Here is a 17564-nt window from a genome sequence, read left to right as displayed (position 1 = left end):
GGCCGATCGGGATGCATAATAGAGAAGAAATGAAAGCTCTCGAGACGAATTCGCAACCCGACGCGGCAACAGAGAAGCCGGAAACGGAGAAAGCAGCGCGGATTGATTCCTCTTTGGATGCCGCCCGCATCCTCGGTCTACACACACGGTGCGCGGCTGTAATATTTTTGCGGAAGATACCCGGCAAAATATACGTGCGATACACTCGGCGCGATGTGCGCGTAGCTATAAATCACAGGGACAATCGTTCCGGGCGATCGTTGCGAACTTGTTACGAGTTCGCCCCAGTTGCCGGCGACGACGACGGCAGGAAAGCCGTCGAGAGCCGGTCTGCTCGGTCCAATACACTTTGCGAAACGACGGCCAACGCACTGGCAGTGGGCGTAAGTACAGGTATAACAGGACGCCCTTCGAAACGAAGAAATACTTTCGTTTTCAACGCGTCAGCCTATACCGATCATAATCGTCGACTAAATTGATATTTACCGAATCTGGCGCTCTACTATTTTTTTTAGATTTAATCAACCAAAAAATATCCGACAGTGCGGACACTTCTAATTAATTATCTGACAAATCTTTAAAATTTTATTATTTTAACGAAAAAGGAAAAAAAAAAAAAAAGATAGTTGTTGCGTTAGGCTCATCATTATTACCAGTTATAATAGAAATAGTATTTTGAAAGCAAAAGATTTTTAATTATTTAATAAATGAAATAGTACTCAAGTGTAACTAATGTGCTTCTTTCATCGATAAGAGAATAATCGTACGAGTATCGAAATGCTGCAACAATAGACGGCGCCGACATTTAAATTCAATCGTGAATCAGCCCAACTGATTGATACGACATAACGTGTCATACTTGCAATAATAATACCGTTGTACATTTACACGTGGCACTTGCGCGCGTATCACTGCCGATCGCTGCTCTCGCATGCATTTATGTCATCGATCTGAGAACTATTGCACAAAACGCACATTGCGGCATTTCGATCTGTCGACATACACGCATGCGAAGATAATTTAAGATAAATTTCGCCACGCTCCTAAATGTTCTCTACTTTTGTTATATATATATAGTTTTTAAATCCTAAAAAAATTAAAATAAATTAAAAAGAAAAACTAAATCTATGAAATTTAATTATTCGCATTTTTGCTTAAGAAAACTGCACCAAAAATAACAAACTAAAAATTTAATTTATATTTTAATCGAGTAATAATTTTCAAATAGACTAAATAGAGATACTTCTTGTATAGCCTCGTACCGTATACATACACCTCGCTCGAGACTCGCATAGCAAACGAAGATATCTTCGCGCAGTTAGATAATTCGTGGCGTCGATATTACGCGAGAGCCCACGGGCAACGCACCGGACGAGTGCGTGGTATCGTTCGCCGTAAAGATCGCTCCGCAAGATTCGCAAGTCGACGGGTGCATATGTGGCATTCGCCACGCCATACGCATTCCGCACGCACGCCTAATGCACATACTGTAACATTCGCGGCGACCGCGGTCACTCCCGTTCGTTACGCGATCCGGCGACGTCGAAAAAAAGAAAAAAAAAAAGTCGCAGGAACGATCGGCCCGCGATCGAAAGCTCGAAGCGAGATATGTTATGCCCCCGTGTACTTCGCTCGATTCCACCGTATTCGACGCAAAGAGCACCGTAAATATCGGCGAGCGCGCCCGCGGACACGTCGTTATCGCCACGTGTGCCGACAGCCGCGAGATCAGCTGGTCACGCGGCTCAGATATCGCCGTTATGCCGTCGAGTTATGTAGAAAAAGGTAATAATGGCTCGCGCTAAACATTCCGTATGCGTCGATGATATTAGTCATTAGACTAGATCTAAAATACCGTGCACAGAGTTTCTATCTCTTAAAAAAAAAAAAAGAATAGTTCTCGAGAATAATTAAATGCTAAATATTAGAGTTTGCGTGTGGAATAAAGAGAAGAGGATACTGAAATATTTTATGTATTAAATAACGTGATATATATTTTTTAACCCGAAACTAAATTTTATTTAATTTAAAAATAAAGTCAAATCATTGAATTAACAAAAAAGAAATTGGAACCGTTTATAACCATTTATAACTATGTATAACAATAGAATACTTTAAGTGACAGTTCGATTTCCAGTTGCAATATTTCAAGCATCTTATTTAGATGTTTGAAGGAACGCACGAAGTCGATAAGTGAAAGTTGACAATTAAATACTTTCAAAGAAAGGAGTAATTTTATAACATTCAATTGCGTTGAGTGACAAGTCTGACCATGGTTGTATTCTCGATAATAGCTTGTTATTCGATGTTTGAGCGCTCGGTGCGGTTGAAGTGTTCCAGTATGCGTTTGTTATGCTAATCTAGGGTATGCTTTTTGCTTCGTCTAACACGGCGAGACGAGCACGTCAATCTTTTAAAGAGAATGACGTAACGGCTTCAAAATTTTTTTTTTTTTTTCTCTCTCGTACGCCAGACTCTCCTCGTTCTCACTTTGCATCGCTGCTTAAGATTCATGCGTCGGCTTGAACGCATGAAACGTTCACCGAAAGTTGACTTTGGCCGTTATTTTTCTTTCGTTTCGGGCGCGCTTGCGAAGCGACTTTCCGCCGCGATTTAGGAGTCATAAAGTCAGCCGTGCTGAAGTTCGACGAAAAAACGAGCGCCGAGAGACCGCTGCGCGCGGCGGAGGAAGTCTTTCGCGGTCCGAAAGATTTTAGCGAAATTGCACCGGCCGATGACTGTAATTACTGACAAAATTAAACTCGTTTCAAGAGTGTTCCGCGGAGCGATATTTCGGCTGCAAAAAAAAAAAAAAAGAATGCGATTTAAAAAGGTAAGGCGCAGATTAAACAATTCTTTTCGCAAACGCGCAATAAAATGTGCGTTATACTCGTGCAGCAGCGATGCAGGATAGTAAAAGTTTTGCGAACTTCATTTTCGTTTCTTCGGAGCATGACTTCGTGCACGATTTGATGGTTCGGGAAGTTTGGGAGTGGCTGCTGCTGCAATAAAATCGCGGGTCAATGGCCGATGGGATGTCCGTTGCCAGTAAAAGTGAAGAACATTTTGGGAGTCGCGCAGCTAAAATTTAATCAAGCAAGAGCTTCCTAGATTACTGCCGGGAAACTAAAGGGCTCCCAGGAGATCGAAATAAACGATTTGGTATTCTAGACATTGCCTTGGAAAGTACAATCCCTCTTCGATGCGGGCGGAACATTAGAACCGTAATCGAAGAAAATTGATTACGGTTTAATTAACATAGAGGAACAATTTTCTTTCAAATACGAATAGAGATAATTCATGAAAACTTCTTGTTATTAAAAAAATTATATTTACTACAACATTCATTCGCTAAATATTGAATTTCGTGAAAACTGATTTGACTGATTCTGCAGCACCAATTTCGAGCAACGTCCTGCCGATAACTTATTAAACCTACCACTCGTAATTATTTCAGCGATATCCGGGAGTTACGACTTCGTTGTCGGGGCGACGCACACCCTCAATTGGCAATTTCGCTTGCATATAATTGCACAGGAAAGGAGACAGCGTCGTAAATATTTTTTTTTTTTGTACCGCTTTTTTCGTCGTCGTATTAATTCGCGATTAATCTTCGCGGGCGAAAGTCGATGCGAGCCTCGAGTCCTACTTTAACTCGAACGTGTTAAAAAAGAATCCATGCCCGTAGCGGGTCGCGTTAATTTCCCAGAAAGAACTACGAGCATCATGAATGCCAAGCAGTTTTAATTAAAGTAATGATCAGCAGCATTAATACTGTCATAAACGATATATGTTGAGACTCGTTTCAATCGCTTCGATCTTTTCGCGTGTGAGGCCAGATTGTTTCGACTATTTCTACGATTTATATACCTAGATTTATAACAAGCTGTTAAAAAAAAAAAAGAAAAAAGAAAAAAAATGTACAGTGAACGGTAGCAATGCATTCCGATTAACGATTCCTTTGTTTTCCGCGTCGATTTGACACTTGAAAGCATCGTGTGACAGCTAGCTTTATATTAATTATTTATTGCAATTAATAATTGGAAAGGTATGAAAGATCCATTCTATTAAATATACAAGATGTCCCTGACATAACGAAGGATACTTGGTGGGTGGGTAATCTCCTAGAGACAAGTGTAAAAGTCTCATGTTATTTTGGATTATTTGAACTAAAGACTGAGATAGAAATTTTTAAAATTAAACTTGTGGAGAAAATAGGACGCACGGTTAGAAGCGGCTTTGCCTCGGACGTACAAGTTTTTTCCTGTTCGACTCAAGAATTGGACGATGTACGAGCGAGACGATGCGACAACGCGCGAGCGAAACGATGCGACAACGCGTGCGGAGAAACAACCGACGACGCGCGAGCGAGACGATGCGACAACGCGCGAGCGAAACGATGCGACAACGCGTGCGGAGAGACGATCGACGACGCGCGAGCGAGACGATGCGACAACGCGCGAGCGAAACGATGCGACAACGCGTGCGGAGAGGCGACCGACAACGCGCGAGCGAGACGATGCATCAGTTCATTGCAACAATTGTTCGAAGTGCCGTTCTTGTTGTTGTAAACAAAGTTCGACTCTTAAACAATTGTTGCATTGAACTGATGCATCGTCTCGCTCGCGCGTTGTCGGTCGCCTCTCCGCACGCGTTGTCGCATCGTTTCGCTCGCGCGTTGTCGCATCGTCTCGCTCGCGCGTCGTCGGTCGCCTCTCCGCACGCATTGTCGCATCGTTTCGCTCGCGCGTTGTCGCATCGTCTCGCTCGCGCGTCGTCGGTCGCTTCTCCGCACGCGTTGTCGCATCATTTCGCTCGCGCGTTGTCGCATCGTCTCACTCGTACATCGTCCAATTCTTGAGTCGAGTGGGAAGGACTTGTACTTTCGAAGCGAAGCCGCTTCTGACCGTGCGGTCCTATTTGCCCTACAAGTTTAATTTAAAAATTCCTATCTCCGTCATTAGTGCAAATAATGCAAAATAACATGGGACATTTACACTTGTCTCTAGGAGATTTACCCACCCACCAAGTATCCTTCGAGATGTCAGGGACACTCTGTATACAATATATTTTTAACACTTTTTCCTTAATCTCGCGCGATACGTAAGTACTGTGAATACAAGTACATGTTCGAAGTCCGAATTACGAAGTCTAAACTACAGTTGTACTGATTTTTTTCAATAATTGCATTGAGAACAATAACTGTCAAGATTTCAAGTAAAACGAAATCGATATAAATAACCGATGACAAATGGGGAAAAAAACAATGATGCAAAGTAAACATCGCCGCTCCGTTTGCGTTCAATATGGATTAATTACGATATTGATTATGCAATCACGTAGAATAAGCGCATATAACGAGTGAGACACACATGATCTTTCACGTAAGCGACCCGCAACACTGACACGATAAAACATAATACGGTGATGCGAAAAACACTTGAGCGCAGATTACATGAAATTTTTTAAACTTTTGATTCGATTAGATTAAAGATTGCATGAATACAATGGTGCATCAGATTACGAATTAATAAACAATTAACTTGTTTTATTATTCAGACAGATCTTAATTGTTACTAACAACAAAGGAATGCCTACTGTTATTTTCGACGAAGAGAAATAACTCGAGAACGATTAAACTAACTCGCTATAATGCAATGTATGATCCATCGCCTGCGATAGTTTCTTTAAAACCGAAATAATATTCATGAATCCAGACCTAATCTCCAAAGAATTGCTTTTACGACAGAAACAACGTTATTCCATTTGGCGAAACACATGTTCGCGCCCGACAGCGATAACGAAAGCGGAACTAAAGCATCTAAAATCGGCGATCGACGAGGCGTGAGATCGAACATCGACATGATCAAGACACGATTAAGAAGTAGGCAAGATCGTTTCCTCATCGCAATAACGCGTAAAAGCCATTTTCTCACGGTTATAAATTACTGCTCACTTGCGTATAGTCTGCAAATTTGTCAGATGCACTTACTCCTCGCAAACGATATTAGGACAATTTGATAAAAGAAATTTTTTTCTCGCGACTTTAATCGAGCAGAAAGAAAAAAAAATCAAGATTTATAAGGGCTTTTCATACTTTCATAGAATAATAAACTCTGTTCCCTTGATTCCTAAATTAAATTGCGAATAATATAGGTACTGGAATAAACGAATAGAAAAAGAATAACGGGATCTTAAGCAAATTTTAATCGATAAATGGTATGCGAATGAATAAGTATAAAACACGCTACGGAAACACTGGTAATGTGATAATGATAGTTCGTGCCGAATGCAACACGACGTAGATAAAGAAATAAAAAGGAACAAAAAAAAATCGCTTAGAGCATTCGACGAAAAAATGTGATAATCGAACGGTAAAAATGGAAGAGTATATTTTAGAAATATAAATTACGCTAAAATAAACGAACATTCTCTTTTATAAATAGCGAACTTTAAAACGAGATATCTAACATTCTGTAGAACTGATTGGAAAATCCCTGATTTAAATTGGTCATTTTGTATTACGTGTATGCAGGGCAATGGTTAACTTTATACGATAACATAACACCTGCAAGTTATCGATCTATTTAAAACGAGATAAGAATAAACAGATTTTATCAAAATTTTTTCCGATTTTTATTTTTTTAATATATGTTATTATAAAAATATAAAAAATATATTAACTCCGTATCACAAAGCAATGTGTCTTAATGTAATTAGATTATAGATATATGAAAAACTGAATAATTTAATGATAACTTAAATGTGACACGGTAATGTGAAAGAAAATTCGTTTAGAACTTCAAGTGCTCTTAGCATTGCTTGCACAGTAAGTACTTATAACATAATTTTTTAACATCTTGTTAAAAAATATGTAATCTTTTAACATAATTTTTGATAATTATCGAGAAACTAAAAATGTGCCTAAACGTGAGAACATAATTATTCGATAATTTATTTAAATAATTTCAAATATTTTCCCTCAAAATTGAGTGCTTGTAGATAATATATAATCTTATCGTAACAGATTGAACAAATAAGATTTAGTCCAGTATATAAGACAGCGAAAATAATTGTGGAGCATCAGTTGCGGAATCACACGTAGAAGTACTACCAGCAAATACTTCAAAGGTGAGAACAAATATACTTAGCAGTATATTAAACCGAGTTAAACATTTTAAATGTGCATTAAAAAAATTAACTGATATTTGTAATTATTTTTCCATAAAGAGTTACAAGACGATAAATGTTTAACCGATATTTATTAATATTGATATAAAAATCTGAAATTAATTACTTATAAAAAATTAATCGTTTTTATAGATGAAATTCGCATTGGTAATGTTGGCCTTTATGGCTGCGGCCTCAGCCAAAATTGAAATCCCCAATTTTGGCAGAGGTGAGCTCTATAAAGACATTCAAGACTTCTTGGACCTCATACCTGTCGAAAGATTACTCGAAATCACTCTTGAATACTACGCTGGAGACGCGGAGTTCCAGAACCTTGTCCGATACCTTCAATCAGAGAAATTTAAGGAACTGGTCCAAGAAGTAGAAAATCTGTCCGAGATCGAAGAATTGATGAACTACATTCACGACGCCGGAATTGATATTTACAAAATTGTGAACATGATGAACGAAGCTCTTGGACTTCCTCCACTTACCCCGCCCTCTCGTTTTATTCGCAAACGTATCAGCGGCGGAATCAGGGGATACGTAGACGACATTCTAGCCGTCTTGCCCAGACAACAACTTCAGGATTTGTACGACGAGAAATTGAAAACCTCCAAAGCATTCGCTGATTTCATTGCACAACTGGAGTCCGAAAACTTCCAACAGATCGTCAATAAGGTTTACAATCACCCAACAGTACAAGAACTCTTGGTACACGCGAGAAACGCTGGTATTGATCTCATTGCTATCAAAGACTTGTTGGAAATTCTGTGGGGAATTAAGATTCCCACTTACTAATCAGACGAAAGCTAATTCAACGGTAAACGAAATGTAGCAACGACCTAAACTTTGTATACGACATTTCTGTAAAATAAATAAGCTTTATACGCAATATACTTCTTCCTTGATTCAAGTGCCGAAAGTTCCAAATTTTTCTTTAATTCCCTTTAGTTTAGTGTGTAATAAAAAAAAAAAGAAGAAAAAAATTACATTGGACGTAATTCAAATAACTCGATCATTCATATTGAGCGACGTGTATGTTTTTTCCTACGTTGCTCCAGACCGTTCTCACTCAATCAGGTCAAACTGAGATAAGTGAGATTATGTTGGTTGGACCAACCGACCTGTCAAACTCGTTTTCGCGTGATCGCTACGGCGTCATGAATAGAGGTAAGATTCCTCAACGAATCCTCTTCTTCCTACTCTTGCACAATTATCCAGTTTTTCTATCTACTTAACGTAATGCAGATATAAAATATCTTTTTTTTTTCATCTCGTAATCCAGACTACGGTTAATGATTGTAATATGACATATGTGATACATTGGCAAACGTTTAACGTTTATTCATTTTTACTTAACGTAACTCTCGATAAAAAAAAAAAAATTCGCATATTAATTTTTATTTATTACTGATTCGACCACAAGTACGTTCATGTGTCCACATTTATAAGATACTTCACGAGAATGCGCCGCGAAACTGCCGATCTTTAAGTAAGGGACGGAAGGGTGCTAGGCAACGAGCGTCGCTTTTAATTAATGACGCCTAGAAGTATACATGTCGCGCGAGGCCGATTTACGAGCCGGCGCGCGCTGGCGTGTCGTGTGGCTAGAATTTATTGTGGCGCACCGGTCTTTCCCGCTAATATTTAACCGTGTTGAAAGAGGCTGGCGAGATGCCGCAGGAGGTATATACTCTTCGCGAATCGTGCGTGTACTGCAAGAACGAGACGATCGACTTTCTCGCGCGACCTATCGCGGCGCACGCTTTGCGAGTAAAATATAAACCGCGTTTGTCAATGGCGGCTCCAAAAGATGCATTTGTTTAACAAATATTTGCTAGACCAATAAAACAATGTCGTGGGAATAAGGCGATAGAAAGCTAATACCACAAAAAAAAAAAAAGAAAATTTTTTTTACAATTATTACTCGAACGCACCGCGTTTTAATATTTATTTAAATTGATTCTGATTAACGCATTAGCATCATTTATACAGACGCTGCTTTGCATAATTATTGCGTACTTTATACCTTTATAGTTCTCGCTAGATAAGACTAGTGATAATGAAATCCTGCGTCCAAGTGAATGTCCGCGTTAGATTGTTAGAAGTGAATGAATGCAGCATTGATGTATGTTTACTCAAGGAAATGTTTCGTATGCGGCTTATCTCTCGCACAGAATAGTACGATCTCTATTAAATATCCAATATTATCTTTACGGGTATTACATTTTTAATCATTATATTACTTATTGCATGCATAATAAAGCTTTAAACATTTGTAATTCTTACCTAAATGTGAGAAACGCTTTTATAATCCCAGTAATAGCTGCGCGTACTTAATGTGGCACTTATAAGCGGCAGAATTTATAAGGTTCGCATTGCTCGTGGCACTTAGGCATAAATTAGAAGCAAGCAGAGTCTCATTCACCGCGTACAATTGACACTTGTCACGAGAACGTCAGTCACGAGGTCCGATCGCGAACAGTATAATATATTACGCACGTAGATATAAATAATGCAGTCTCACACGTAAGAAAATTTATAATCAACACCGAGCGGAAACGATATAAAGTCGGGCAATCCGAGAGGAAGGCACTAACTGAGACGGTTAAATCAAATCGGTAAAGTCAGGTGACCTTTCCGCGGTAATATCGATTGAACTGCACCAAGCCTTCGTGATTTTATTATCGCGTTCCGATTCAACCTTGCTCAATATGCGACGAAAGATGGGAGCGAGGTTTCGACCGGTCGAAGACCCGCGTGTCACACGATAAAACGGAGGGACAGCGCTCGATTACGGCAACTGACCTACGGCAAAACTGTTATGCCTTCGCTGACACGAAGCCGATCGCCCTTCATTCACTATGTGCCGTGAATGAACCACCGTGCTCCGAAAACACCGACGCACTACCACGCGCTCGCCGCACCCCCGATATGCATATTAAAATCCCCGCGCGACTTACGTGCAGTATGCGATAACTTGAACGAAAGTAAGGAGAGAAAAAAAAAAAAGAATTAAAAAAAAAAAAAGAAAAAAAAGAACGTTTGGTTCAAGGGAAAAGAGGAGTGTTCGTTTTTCCTCGCACGCTATATCGACATCTCACGCGCGATCGCGTGCCATTACAACGTAGCCCTTTGACAGTATCCCTCTCGGGAGCCGCCCCTTATTCGTCAGCGCATATTGCGACGGGCGCGAAACAAGAAAAGCGTTTCCTCGGATCACTACACGCGCACACCATCTCTCATGGGTCCATCATCATGATTATCGCACTCGTAGCACAATTGAGAAATCGCGAGGATCGCGGGGGTCTCCGCGACTGATATCGTCACGTAATAGTCTCTTGCGCGCAAAAAAAAAAATGAGCAGGGGAGAAAAAAAGCGAATATCCCTCGGCACGGAGACCGTTGACACGTGCGGCAGAAAGAGCAGCGCGCACTGCGAGACAGCAGCCGGATCGGATCGTACCGCGGCCACGACGGCAATGCCCCCGCGTCGGAGGCTTAAGCGCCTCCGACGCGGTCGGAAACCCTGGCTGCGGTCCCCCACCATGAAGAACCACCGGCCGGCCGGCCCCCACCGCCACTCTTTCGGTGACATACACAACACCGGTTTCCCCGTGGTCCGGCATCGGCGTGCACCTAGCCGACGATGTGTCCGGGGTGCAGCTTTCGCTCCCGGTGGACCCGAAAGCGAGATAAATTTTTGGTGCGCGTTCAACGATTATTATCATCGATATTAATAATGATGCGTATTTATAAAAATTTGCTTAATAAAATAACACGTTTCGAAAAGTCGTTCCCGTTCTTTTCTGAACTCGGACATTTGCAAATCGCATTCTCCACCTCGAAATATTGAACGCGAAGCGATGGAAAGCGCGCAAGTGCTGGATATGGTAACAACGCATTAGTCGAAATTGACTTCGTTACGGGTATAGCTAAAAAAATGATTTTGTTTCTGTTCTTTGCGCTTATTACCAAAGATACGATCTTGAAATATTGTACCAGACGGAATAATCAGAGATATTTCACGAGAGAATAACGTTATTAAACATACTTTTTATTATAAACAAATCTGTGTGTCAAATTTTCTTTTTCTTTTTTTTTTTTGTGCGAGCGATTATCGGAGTACAGGACTTTCCTAAAATAAATGTTAAAAGCGAAATAACCGAAAAGAAGATGTACGATACGTTTATTTTGACCGGACTTTTTCGAGAAAAGACATCGTGAGAATCGAAAATGAAAAACTTTTGTGAAATCTAACATAACTGTTAGGATTGTCATAAATCATTGCGTCGCTAGTATGATTGGTCGTTTCTGGAACTCATGCGAAAAGAACGAGATTTAATATTGATTAAGTGAATTATCGAACATTGCCCCTTCGCCAATGCGAACGAACTGAAGAAATGGCCCTCGTGCGGTTTCTGTGGCGGAGTATTAGCAAAGACGAAATACCAAAGAGGAAGTAGATAAAAGCGTGACATTCGATACCGGAATAATTATTAAACGATGGCAATATGTCGTATTTCTCTCGAGTGTTTGCTGATACCCTCTTCCGTATTGGCCAACAAGGTGTTCGTCGTCCGCGAGGAAACTTGAAACTTTCCGCTTGAATAGAGGCGCCGCATTTATGCTCCGAGAATTAATCATCGAACAGCAATCAGCAATTGTCAATCGACGTTTCAATCGGTATCGATATAAACGAGAATTCTTTATAATCAATTTTTTACGTACAATTTTAATCCACGTATTTGAATTTTAATCTGCAATGATAAATTAATCCTGGGCCTCATATTTTGTTTCAACATAAGAAATAAAATGTATGTACATGTAGAGACTATTTTAAGTAAAATAAACTTTGAACAGCGTATATAAGAGTGCTAACAGCGTATCTTGGGTTCCTCATCTTTGCGAAGACGTCGCCGCCGGAAATGTGACGGTGAATAAAGAAAAAAAAAAAAAATGTTCGCACGTTACCAGTAATGGAAAGAGTGGTGAGAGGCGACCGTGAAAAATGGCCTCGAAGTGCGTCCGCGTCTGGAAGGGTAAGTAACCTCCGTTCACCCCGTCGCCAGGACAGCAGACAGTGCCCAGCCTAACCTTGTTCCTCTGCTACATAACGGATGCCGGGAGGCTTTAGGAACACCCCGATGGAGCTCGGGTAGCCGGAACAATTTTCCATTATTCCGGTCTGACGTAGATTACCTCCGCCCTCGTGATAGAGAGGAGAAAGAACAATGAAACCAGCATCCCGGCCTATCGTGGCGCAAGCTTCCGCAACCTCATGTAGTATGAAAAACCCCGAAATGTAGACGAGCCAAAAGGCAAATAAAACATGAACCCCTACCGGCGCTTTTCAAATCAAAGAAATAAAAATCTCTGCTTAAAATTCTTCGACGAAAATAAAATATTAATAACATGCTATATTTATAATTTTATTAAAAAAAAATTTTTTTTTTAATTTGACTTTAAACACAACAGTTGGAAAATGTTTAAAATTAACAATAAGGTAATAAAATTCGTTCAAACATAAAAAAAATTAATTATATAAATTGACTTGACAATTAATAATTTTCTCGTAATATTAATTTCTGTCATATAATAAATATACAACAGGATGCATAAATAAAACAACATTAAAAGAAAAAGATCAGAGTGGTAGATATTAGTCCTAGACTTAAAGAGCCGCTTTGAAATAGCGGTCATAAAATAAACGTGAACCTTTTAGGCTCCATAAATAATTTAATATGCCTCTTAAGAATAATAAAATACATTTTAGTTGTACGCCGAAAGCAAGCACACGAAATCCTGTTGGACGAAATTAGCAATTATGCCTATGTAGGCGGGCGAAAAGTCTAGGAATAAAATTTTATACCGCTATAAACAATATTCCGTTGTGGACCTGTCCTAATTTTACATGCGCGGCGACACACGCCAAAATTTCCTGCCCTTTATGATGCACCGAAACGATACCGAGTAAACCGGAATAGATGAATAGACGGAGGTAAGTTCGGTGCAACTTTGTGCTAGGCTGTGCCTCGCCTGACCTACCCCGTCTCCACGGCACGAACATGGAAAAATATGTAAATATCGGGTCTCATCCATTATCCAACACGAAGGGAGACCAGAGTAGGAAGAGGGCCTAAGACCGGAAGGTGCGACGACCCGAACGTGCGCTGCGGTTGTTTTAGCAACGCCGGGTGTAGTTATCGATTGCCACGGACCCGTAAACTTCAAGCAATTGCTAAACGGCGGCTGCCACTTTTCTTTGCCACGTGACTTTACCTGGCGATATGTTCTCGTTAGAGCATGAGCTGGCTCGCGGTTAACCCGTTCGTTAATAAAGGCAAACACCCGTAAGGTCACGGCTTTCCTTACGGTCAGAAAATTTTTCGGCTTGCTCTAATCACAAAGAGATATATCGATCGCGAATATAAAAATTTACCACCAGCAGATTATACGTATAAAAAATAATATTAAATATTTAAAAAAAATCGCGAATGATATTGATCATATAATTTTTGCGTTTTAACGTCAATTGAGATTGCCGATTCTTAATCAGTTGACATCGCGTTTCCGAACGAGAGCAATTCCATGAGAAATGACTCAGTTTAATTACGTTGATACAAAGTTGGTTAAAATTTGCGAAACAAATATTCAACGCGAAATCGTTAGAAAATCAACGGTGTACATAGCGAAGACGTAAAGAAGGCGGGGTACACAGAAGTAGGCGGATACAGTATGCACAATCGATATCCGCAGTCTTATCGCGCGTGTCAAAACACGCCTTCGTTATCGTGCCTCAATTCGAAAGTGAATCGATTTTCCAGCCGAAGGATCGTGTTGCACGCGAGAGAAAAAAACATGTCGCCGCGCTCCAATCGCATGGTTGGCCGCGGCGCGAATTTTTCGCCAGCACCGTGAAAATAACGAGGGTGGATTCGATAGCACGGTGGCTATCATCGCGGTACGCCGGTGAATTAAATTTATTATTCGCCTAACGCGCGCGTTCACTGCCAGAATATCGCCCGGGGCCCGATTGCGCGAACCGGCCGGCCGACACCAAGATATTATAATCGCCGTGACGACGTGATACGCAATTAATCCATCGCGCGTCAGCACTCGCGTTCGCGTTCGCGTTCAACGGCGCATATAATAATAACGCGTATCGACGCGAGATGCGCGGAGTCGTAACCGCGGCGCGGTGTAGGTACGTATACCACGGTGATATGATTAATGGCACTGCCTATCAGTGCGTGAACGTGGCAAAACGAAGACAAATAGCCGCGCCGAGGCACTTTAAACGCGCTCACCGCGGATCCATTTCCGTCGAAAAACCCGCGCGCGTCGCGGAAGACACGGGAGGATTACCTAGATTTTCTGCGGCGAGAACGCGATCCTCTCTGACGTGCTAATTCATACAGAGACTATGCTTGTAATCGCGTACTCCTCAATTTCGAATTGATTTCAGACGGTAAAATACATATTTAATTTCAATTTAATCAGTCAATAAATTGATTTCTATTTTTTCTTTTTTAAATTATTCATTCAATGTTATTATTTAAAAATTGTTCCCTAGTAGATGATAACCCGATGAGAGAACAGTGCTCCATACTAAAAGCTCGAACCGGCATTTTAAACGCTACACGCCCCGTAAGCTTCGTCCCGCAAAGTGTTCATTTGGAAACTTTCGTGGGCGCGAAAGCCCGCAGAAACTTTGAACTTTCGCAGCGCGATGCGAGGCGCGCCTTTCTATCTCACCCTTAGGCGACAGCGGGGAGTGAGTGCGGGGGCAGAAGAGACTCTGATTGACGACGGCGGACTTTTAATTACTCCACCACAAGTCCCGGGGCACGTGGAAGCGAAAGATAAGCTTCCTCGCTCGAAATAAAACGAACGAACGGCGAACGGCGTTCCGGCGCGTAAGTTATGCCGCAAATTATGCAATTAAAAGTCTTGCGGACAGATGTGGGTCCCGCTTTTTCGCGCGCGCCCCGTCTTCCGCATTAACGACTTCCGTTGCGTGGCTACGGTTGTGGTGGATGCGCGTTACCGACGAAAACACTTTTCGATAAATTTGCAACGAACGCCAGAATAAAAATTAATTAATTAATTAATTAATTAATAAAAACGATTATAACAAACTACTTTATAATATATCGACATGCCATTCGTATGAAAAACAACATTATCAAGTCGATAATTAAAAGAGCAGAAAAAAAATTTATATTTTTAAAAACTTTTTTTTTTATTGTTAATTCCTTTAAATTCATTTAAGTTCTTTTTCAATATATTTTTATCGCAATGTCTATATTATGATCCTAAATCAAAGCGAATTTATACGAGCCGATGTTCATTAATTACGAAGTTAACACGTGCGCTGAATGGATCACAAGTGTTCTAATACGAAAATTATTCCGTCGGGAACAGGGTGAGATTATTACACGGCGAAAGGTGAAAGTCTCATGGGGAAAATCGCACTTCGCGCAAAATGATTACAGAAATGTTGAAACGGCGCTAAACATTCAGGCACTTCCCGTATTCGACGGTATGTATGTATTAGCGAGCATATGGCGAATTCTCGAATCGCCCGTGAAATATGAGCCTCGATACGGTGCATGGCTCACGCCGTACTAATCTCGTGCAATTTATATCAAGGTGCGATGTTACGTACGTTGCAAGGACTGTACTGTGAGAGTAACGTAAATTAAATTGTATACTGTTCGCACAAGATTGCTATGAATCACTATTGACACGCATAACAATAACCAATGAACAATAGCAATTACGGGGAGACCGCGTTCGAAAGTAAAATTTATCTATTTCAATGTTTATTTAAAATAGATTTAAAATAGATAAATAATTAGCTTCTCTAAAAAAAAATTAAAAAAAAAAAAAAACGTTGCAGAGTCTAAATATAAATTTGCCGATCGCGGAGACTATAACACTGCGGATATAATTGAACTTCTTCCCCGGTGATTGCGGGTGTATGACACGGAGTTGTAACCGGAACGAGGCGAATAAAAGGCCTAGTGAATCGATACGTAAATAGGTTAATCGTTCGTCCTCCGCGAGTGCAGTCTCCAGCGTACTGTATGCCTGTTGTAGGACTGCACAAATGGTCTATTCAAGTAGCTGGTTTAACGGAAATCACATGGTCGATAGGGCCCTAAACGCCGACCCCGACCCATTACGGAATGACAGCGGTATACGCACACGCGTGCACACCTTTTACGTTTCACGCGCCATGTAAGAGATACGGGCCTTTACGAGTGCCGCTCGGTCTAATGACACAGTTGGTGTTGCGATACATGAGCGAAGATCGATGGGAAGAATCTTCTTTGCGAAGAGAAATCGGGAGTCAATGAGACGGACTAAATGCTTATTGCTGCTCGCTGTATCGACCAGTCGTATTTCGTAGTAAAATGCATTGTCGATCCCTCGAAAAAGAGTTCGTGTACGTTAACGTTAAATTCAGCTGTCGGATTCTCGTTTGCCGCGAGCAATTTTCCCCCCTCCCCGTATTAGTCAGGCAAATGTCAGACTCGGACAGTAACGTTTAACGCAGTGAAAACAGGCCCGTGTGTGCTCGCCGCGTTTTTAATGTCTTATCAGTTATTACATTAATCTGTAGTTAAAATGCCTGGTGCATGAAATCACGCGGCAAATTTCTATAGCGACGTTGCCCGTATCCATTCTTTTTTCTTTTTCTTTTTTTTTTCGTCTCGATAATCCCGGGAATGGTTTCACCGATCTCGATTAATGATGTAGCCCAACGTGATGCCGGCCGCCGACGCGCCGCGAGCGAAAAGCTCTCCGGAACGATCGCCGACATTGACGAAATCAATCGCATCTAGGCGTTTAACGGTTGCCATAAATCAGGACTTAATCGCATACTAATCGCAGTGTTCGCAGGGGCGAGAGTGGTTTCTCACTTTCATGTGAGGCGAGATCTCGCGGTTTTTTTCTCTCTCTCTCCTTTTCTCCATTATTTTTCTAACTTTCAGTGCAAAGAATTATATTTTTTATCATTTTAAGGATGTTTAAGAAATTAAGGAGTTTCTAAGATTTAAGGGTGTTGATTAATTATCTTTCAAGACTACATATAATGATAGGCACGCTCAGAACTCGAGATGCATGAGTGGTGGTCTCGCTTAATTATTCGCGCGAATGAGCTCTCTTGAGCTACCCGTTCCTCTTTCATGGCGTATTCGTGTCCGTTACCAGGTTTAATATGTCGTAAATGGGCGCGCCGACAGAGAAAGAGAAGAGAGAAGAGAAGAAAAAGAGAGAAAGGGCGAGCCCGGCAAATGAATTGAAATTCCGATTGAACGATCGTCATATCCTCTTGTTTTTGTCGCGAGGCGTAACGAACGAGAAGTGATGTCATTTTT

General features: G+C 41.0%; 2 protein-coding genes across 3 annotated transcripts in view; one reads left to right on the top strand and one right to left on the bottom strand.

Annotated features, from left to right (window-relative positions):
• LOC139105699 (pleckstrin homology domain-containing family G member 4B) overlaps nucleotides 1-17564 on the bottom strand; it is a 223471-nt gene that overhangs the window by 165859 nt on the left and 40048 nt on the right. The window lies entirely within an intron of this gene.
• On the top strand, nucleotides 6936-8065 carry LOC139105717 (protein G12-like). The gene is made up of 2 exons (XM_070661976.1): nucleotides 6936-7131; nucleotides 7324-8065. The coding sequence occupies exon 2, from the start codon at nucleotides 7324-7326 to the stop codon at nucleotides 7969-7971; it is 648 nt and encodes a 215-aa protein (XP_070518077.1). The 5' UTR covers nucleotides 6936-7131; the 3' UTR covers nucleotides 7972-8065.

The sequence above is a fragment of the Cardiocondyla obscurior genome, linkage group LG09 (genome assembly GCF_019399895.1).
Source record: "Cardiocondyla obscurior isolate alpha-2009 linkage group LG09, Cobs3.1, whole genome shotgun sequence".
Classification (NCBI taxonomy): domain Eukaryota; kingdom Metazoa; phylum Arthropoda; class Insecta; order Hymenoptera; family Formicidae; genus Cardiocondyla; species Cardiocondyla obscurior.
The sequence above is the reverse complement of the archived record's forward strand: the minus strand, read 5'-3'. Positions and strand labels throughout refer to the sequence as shown.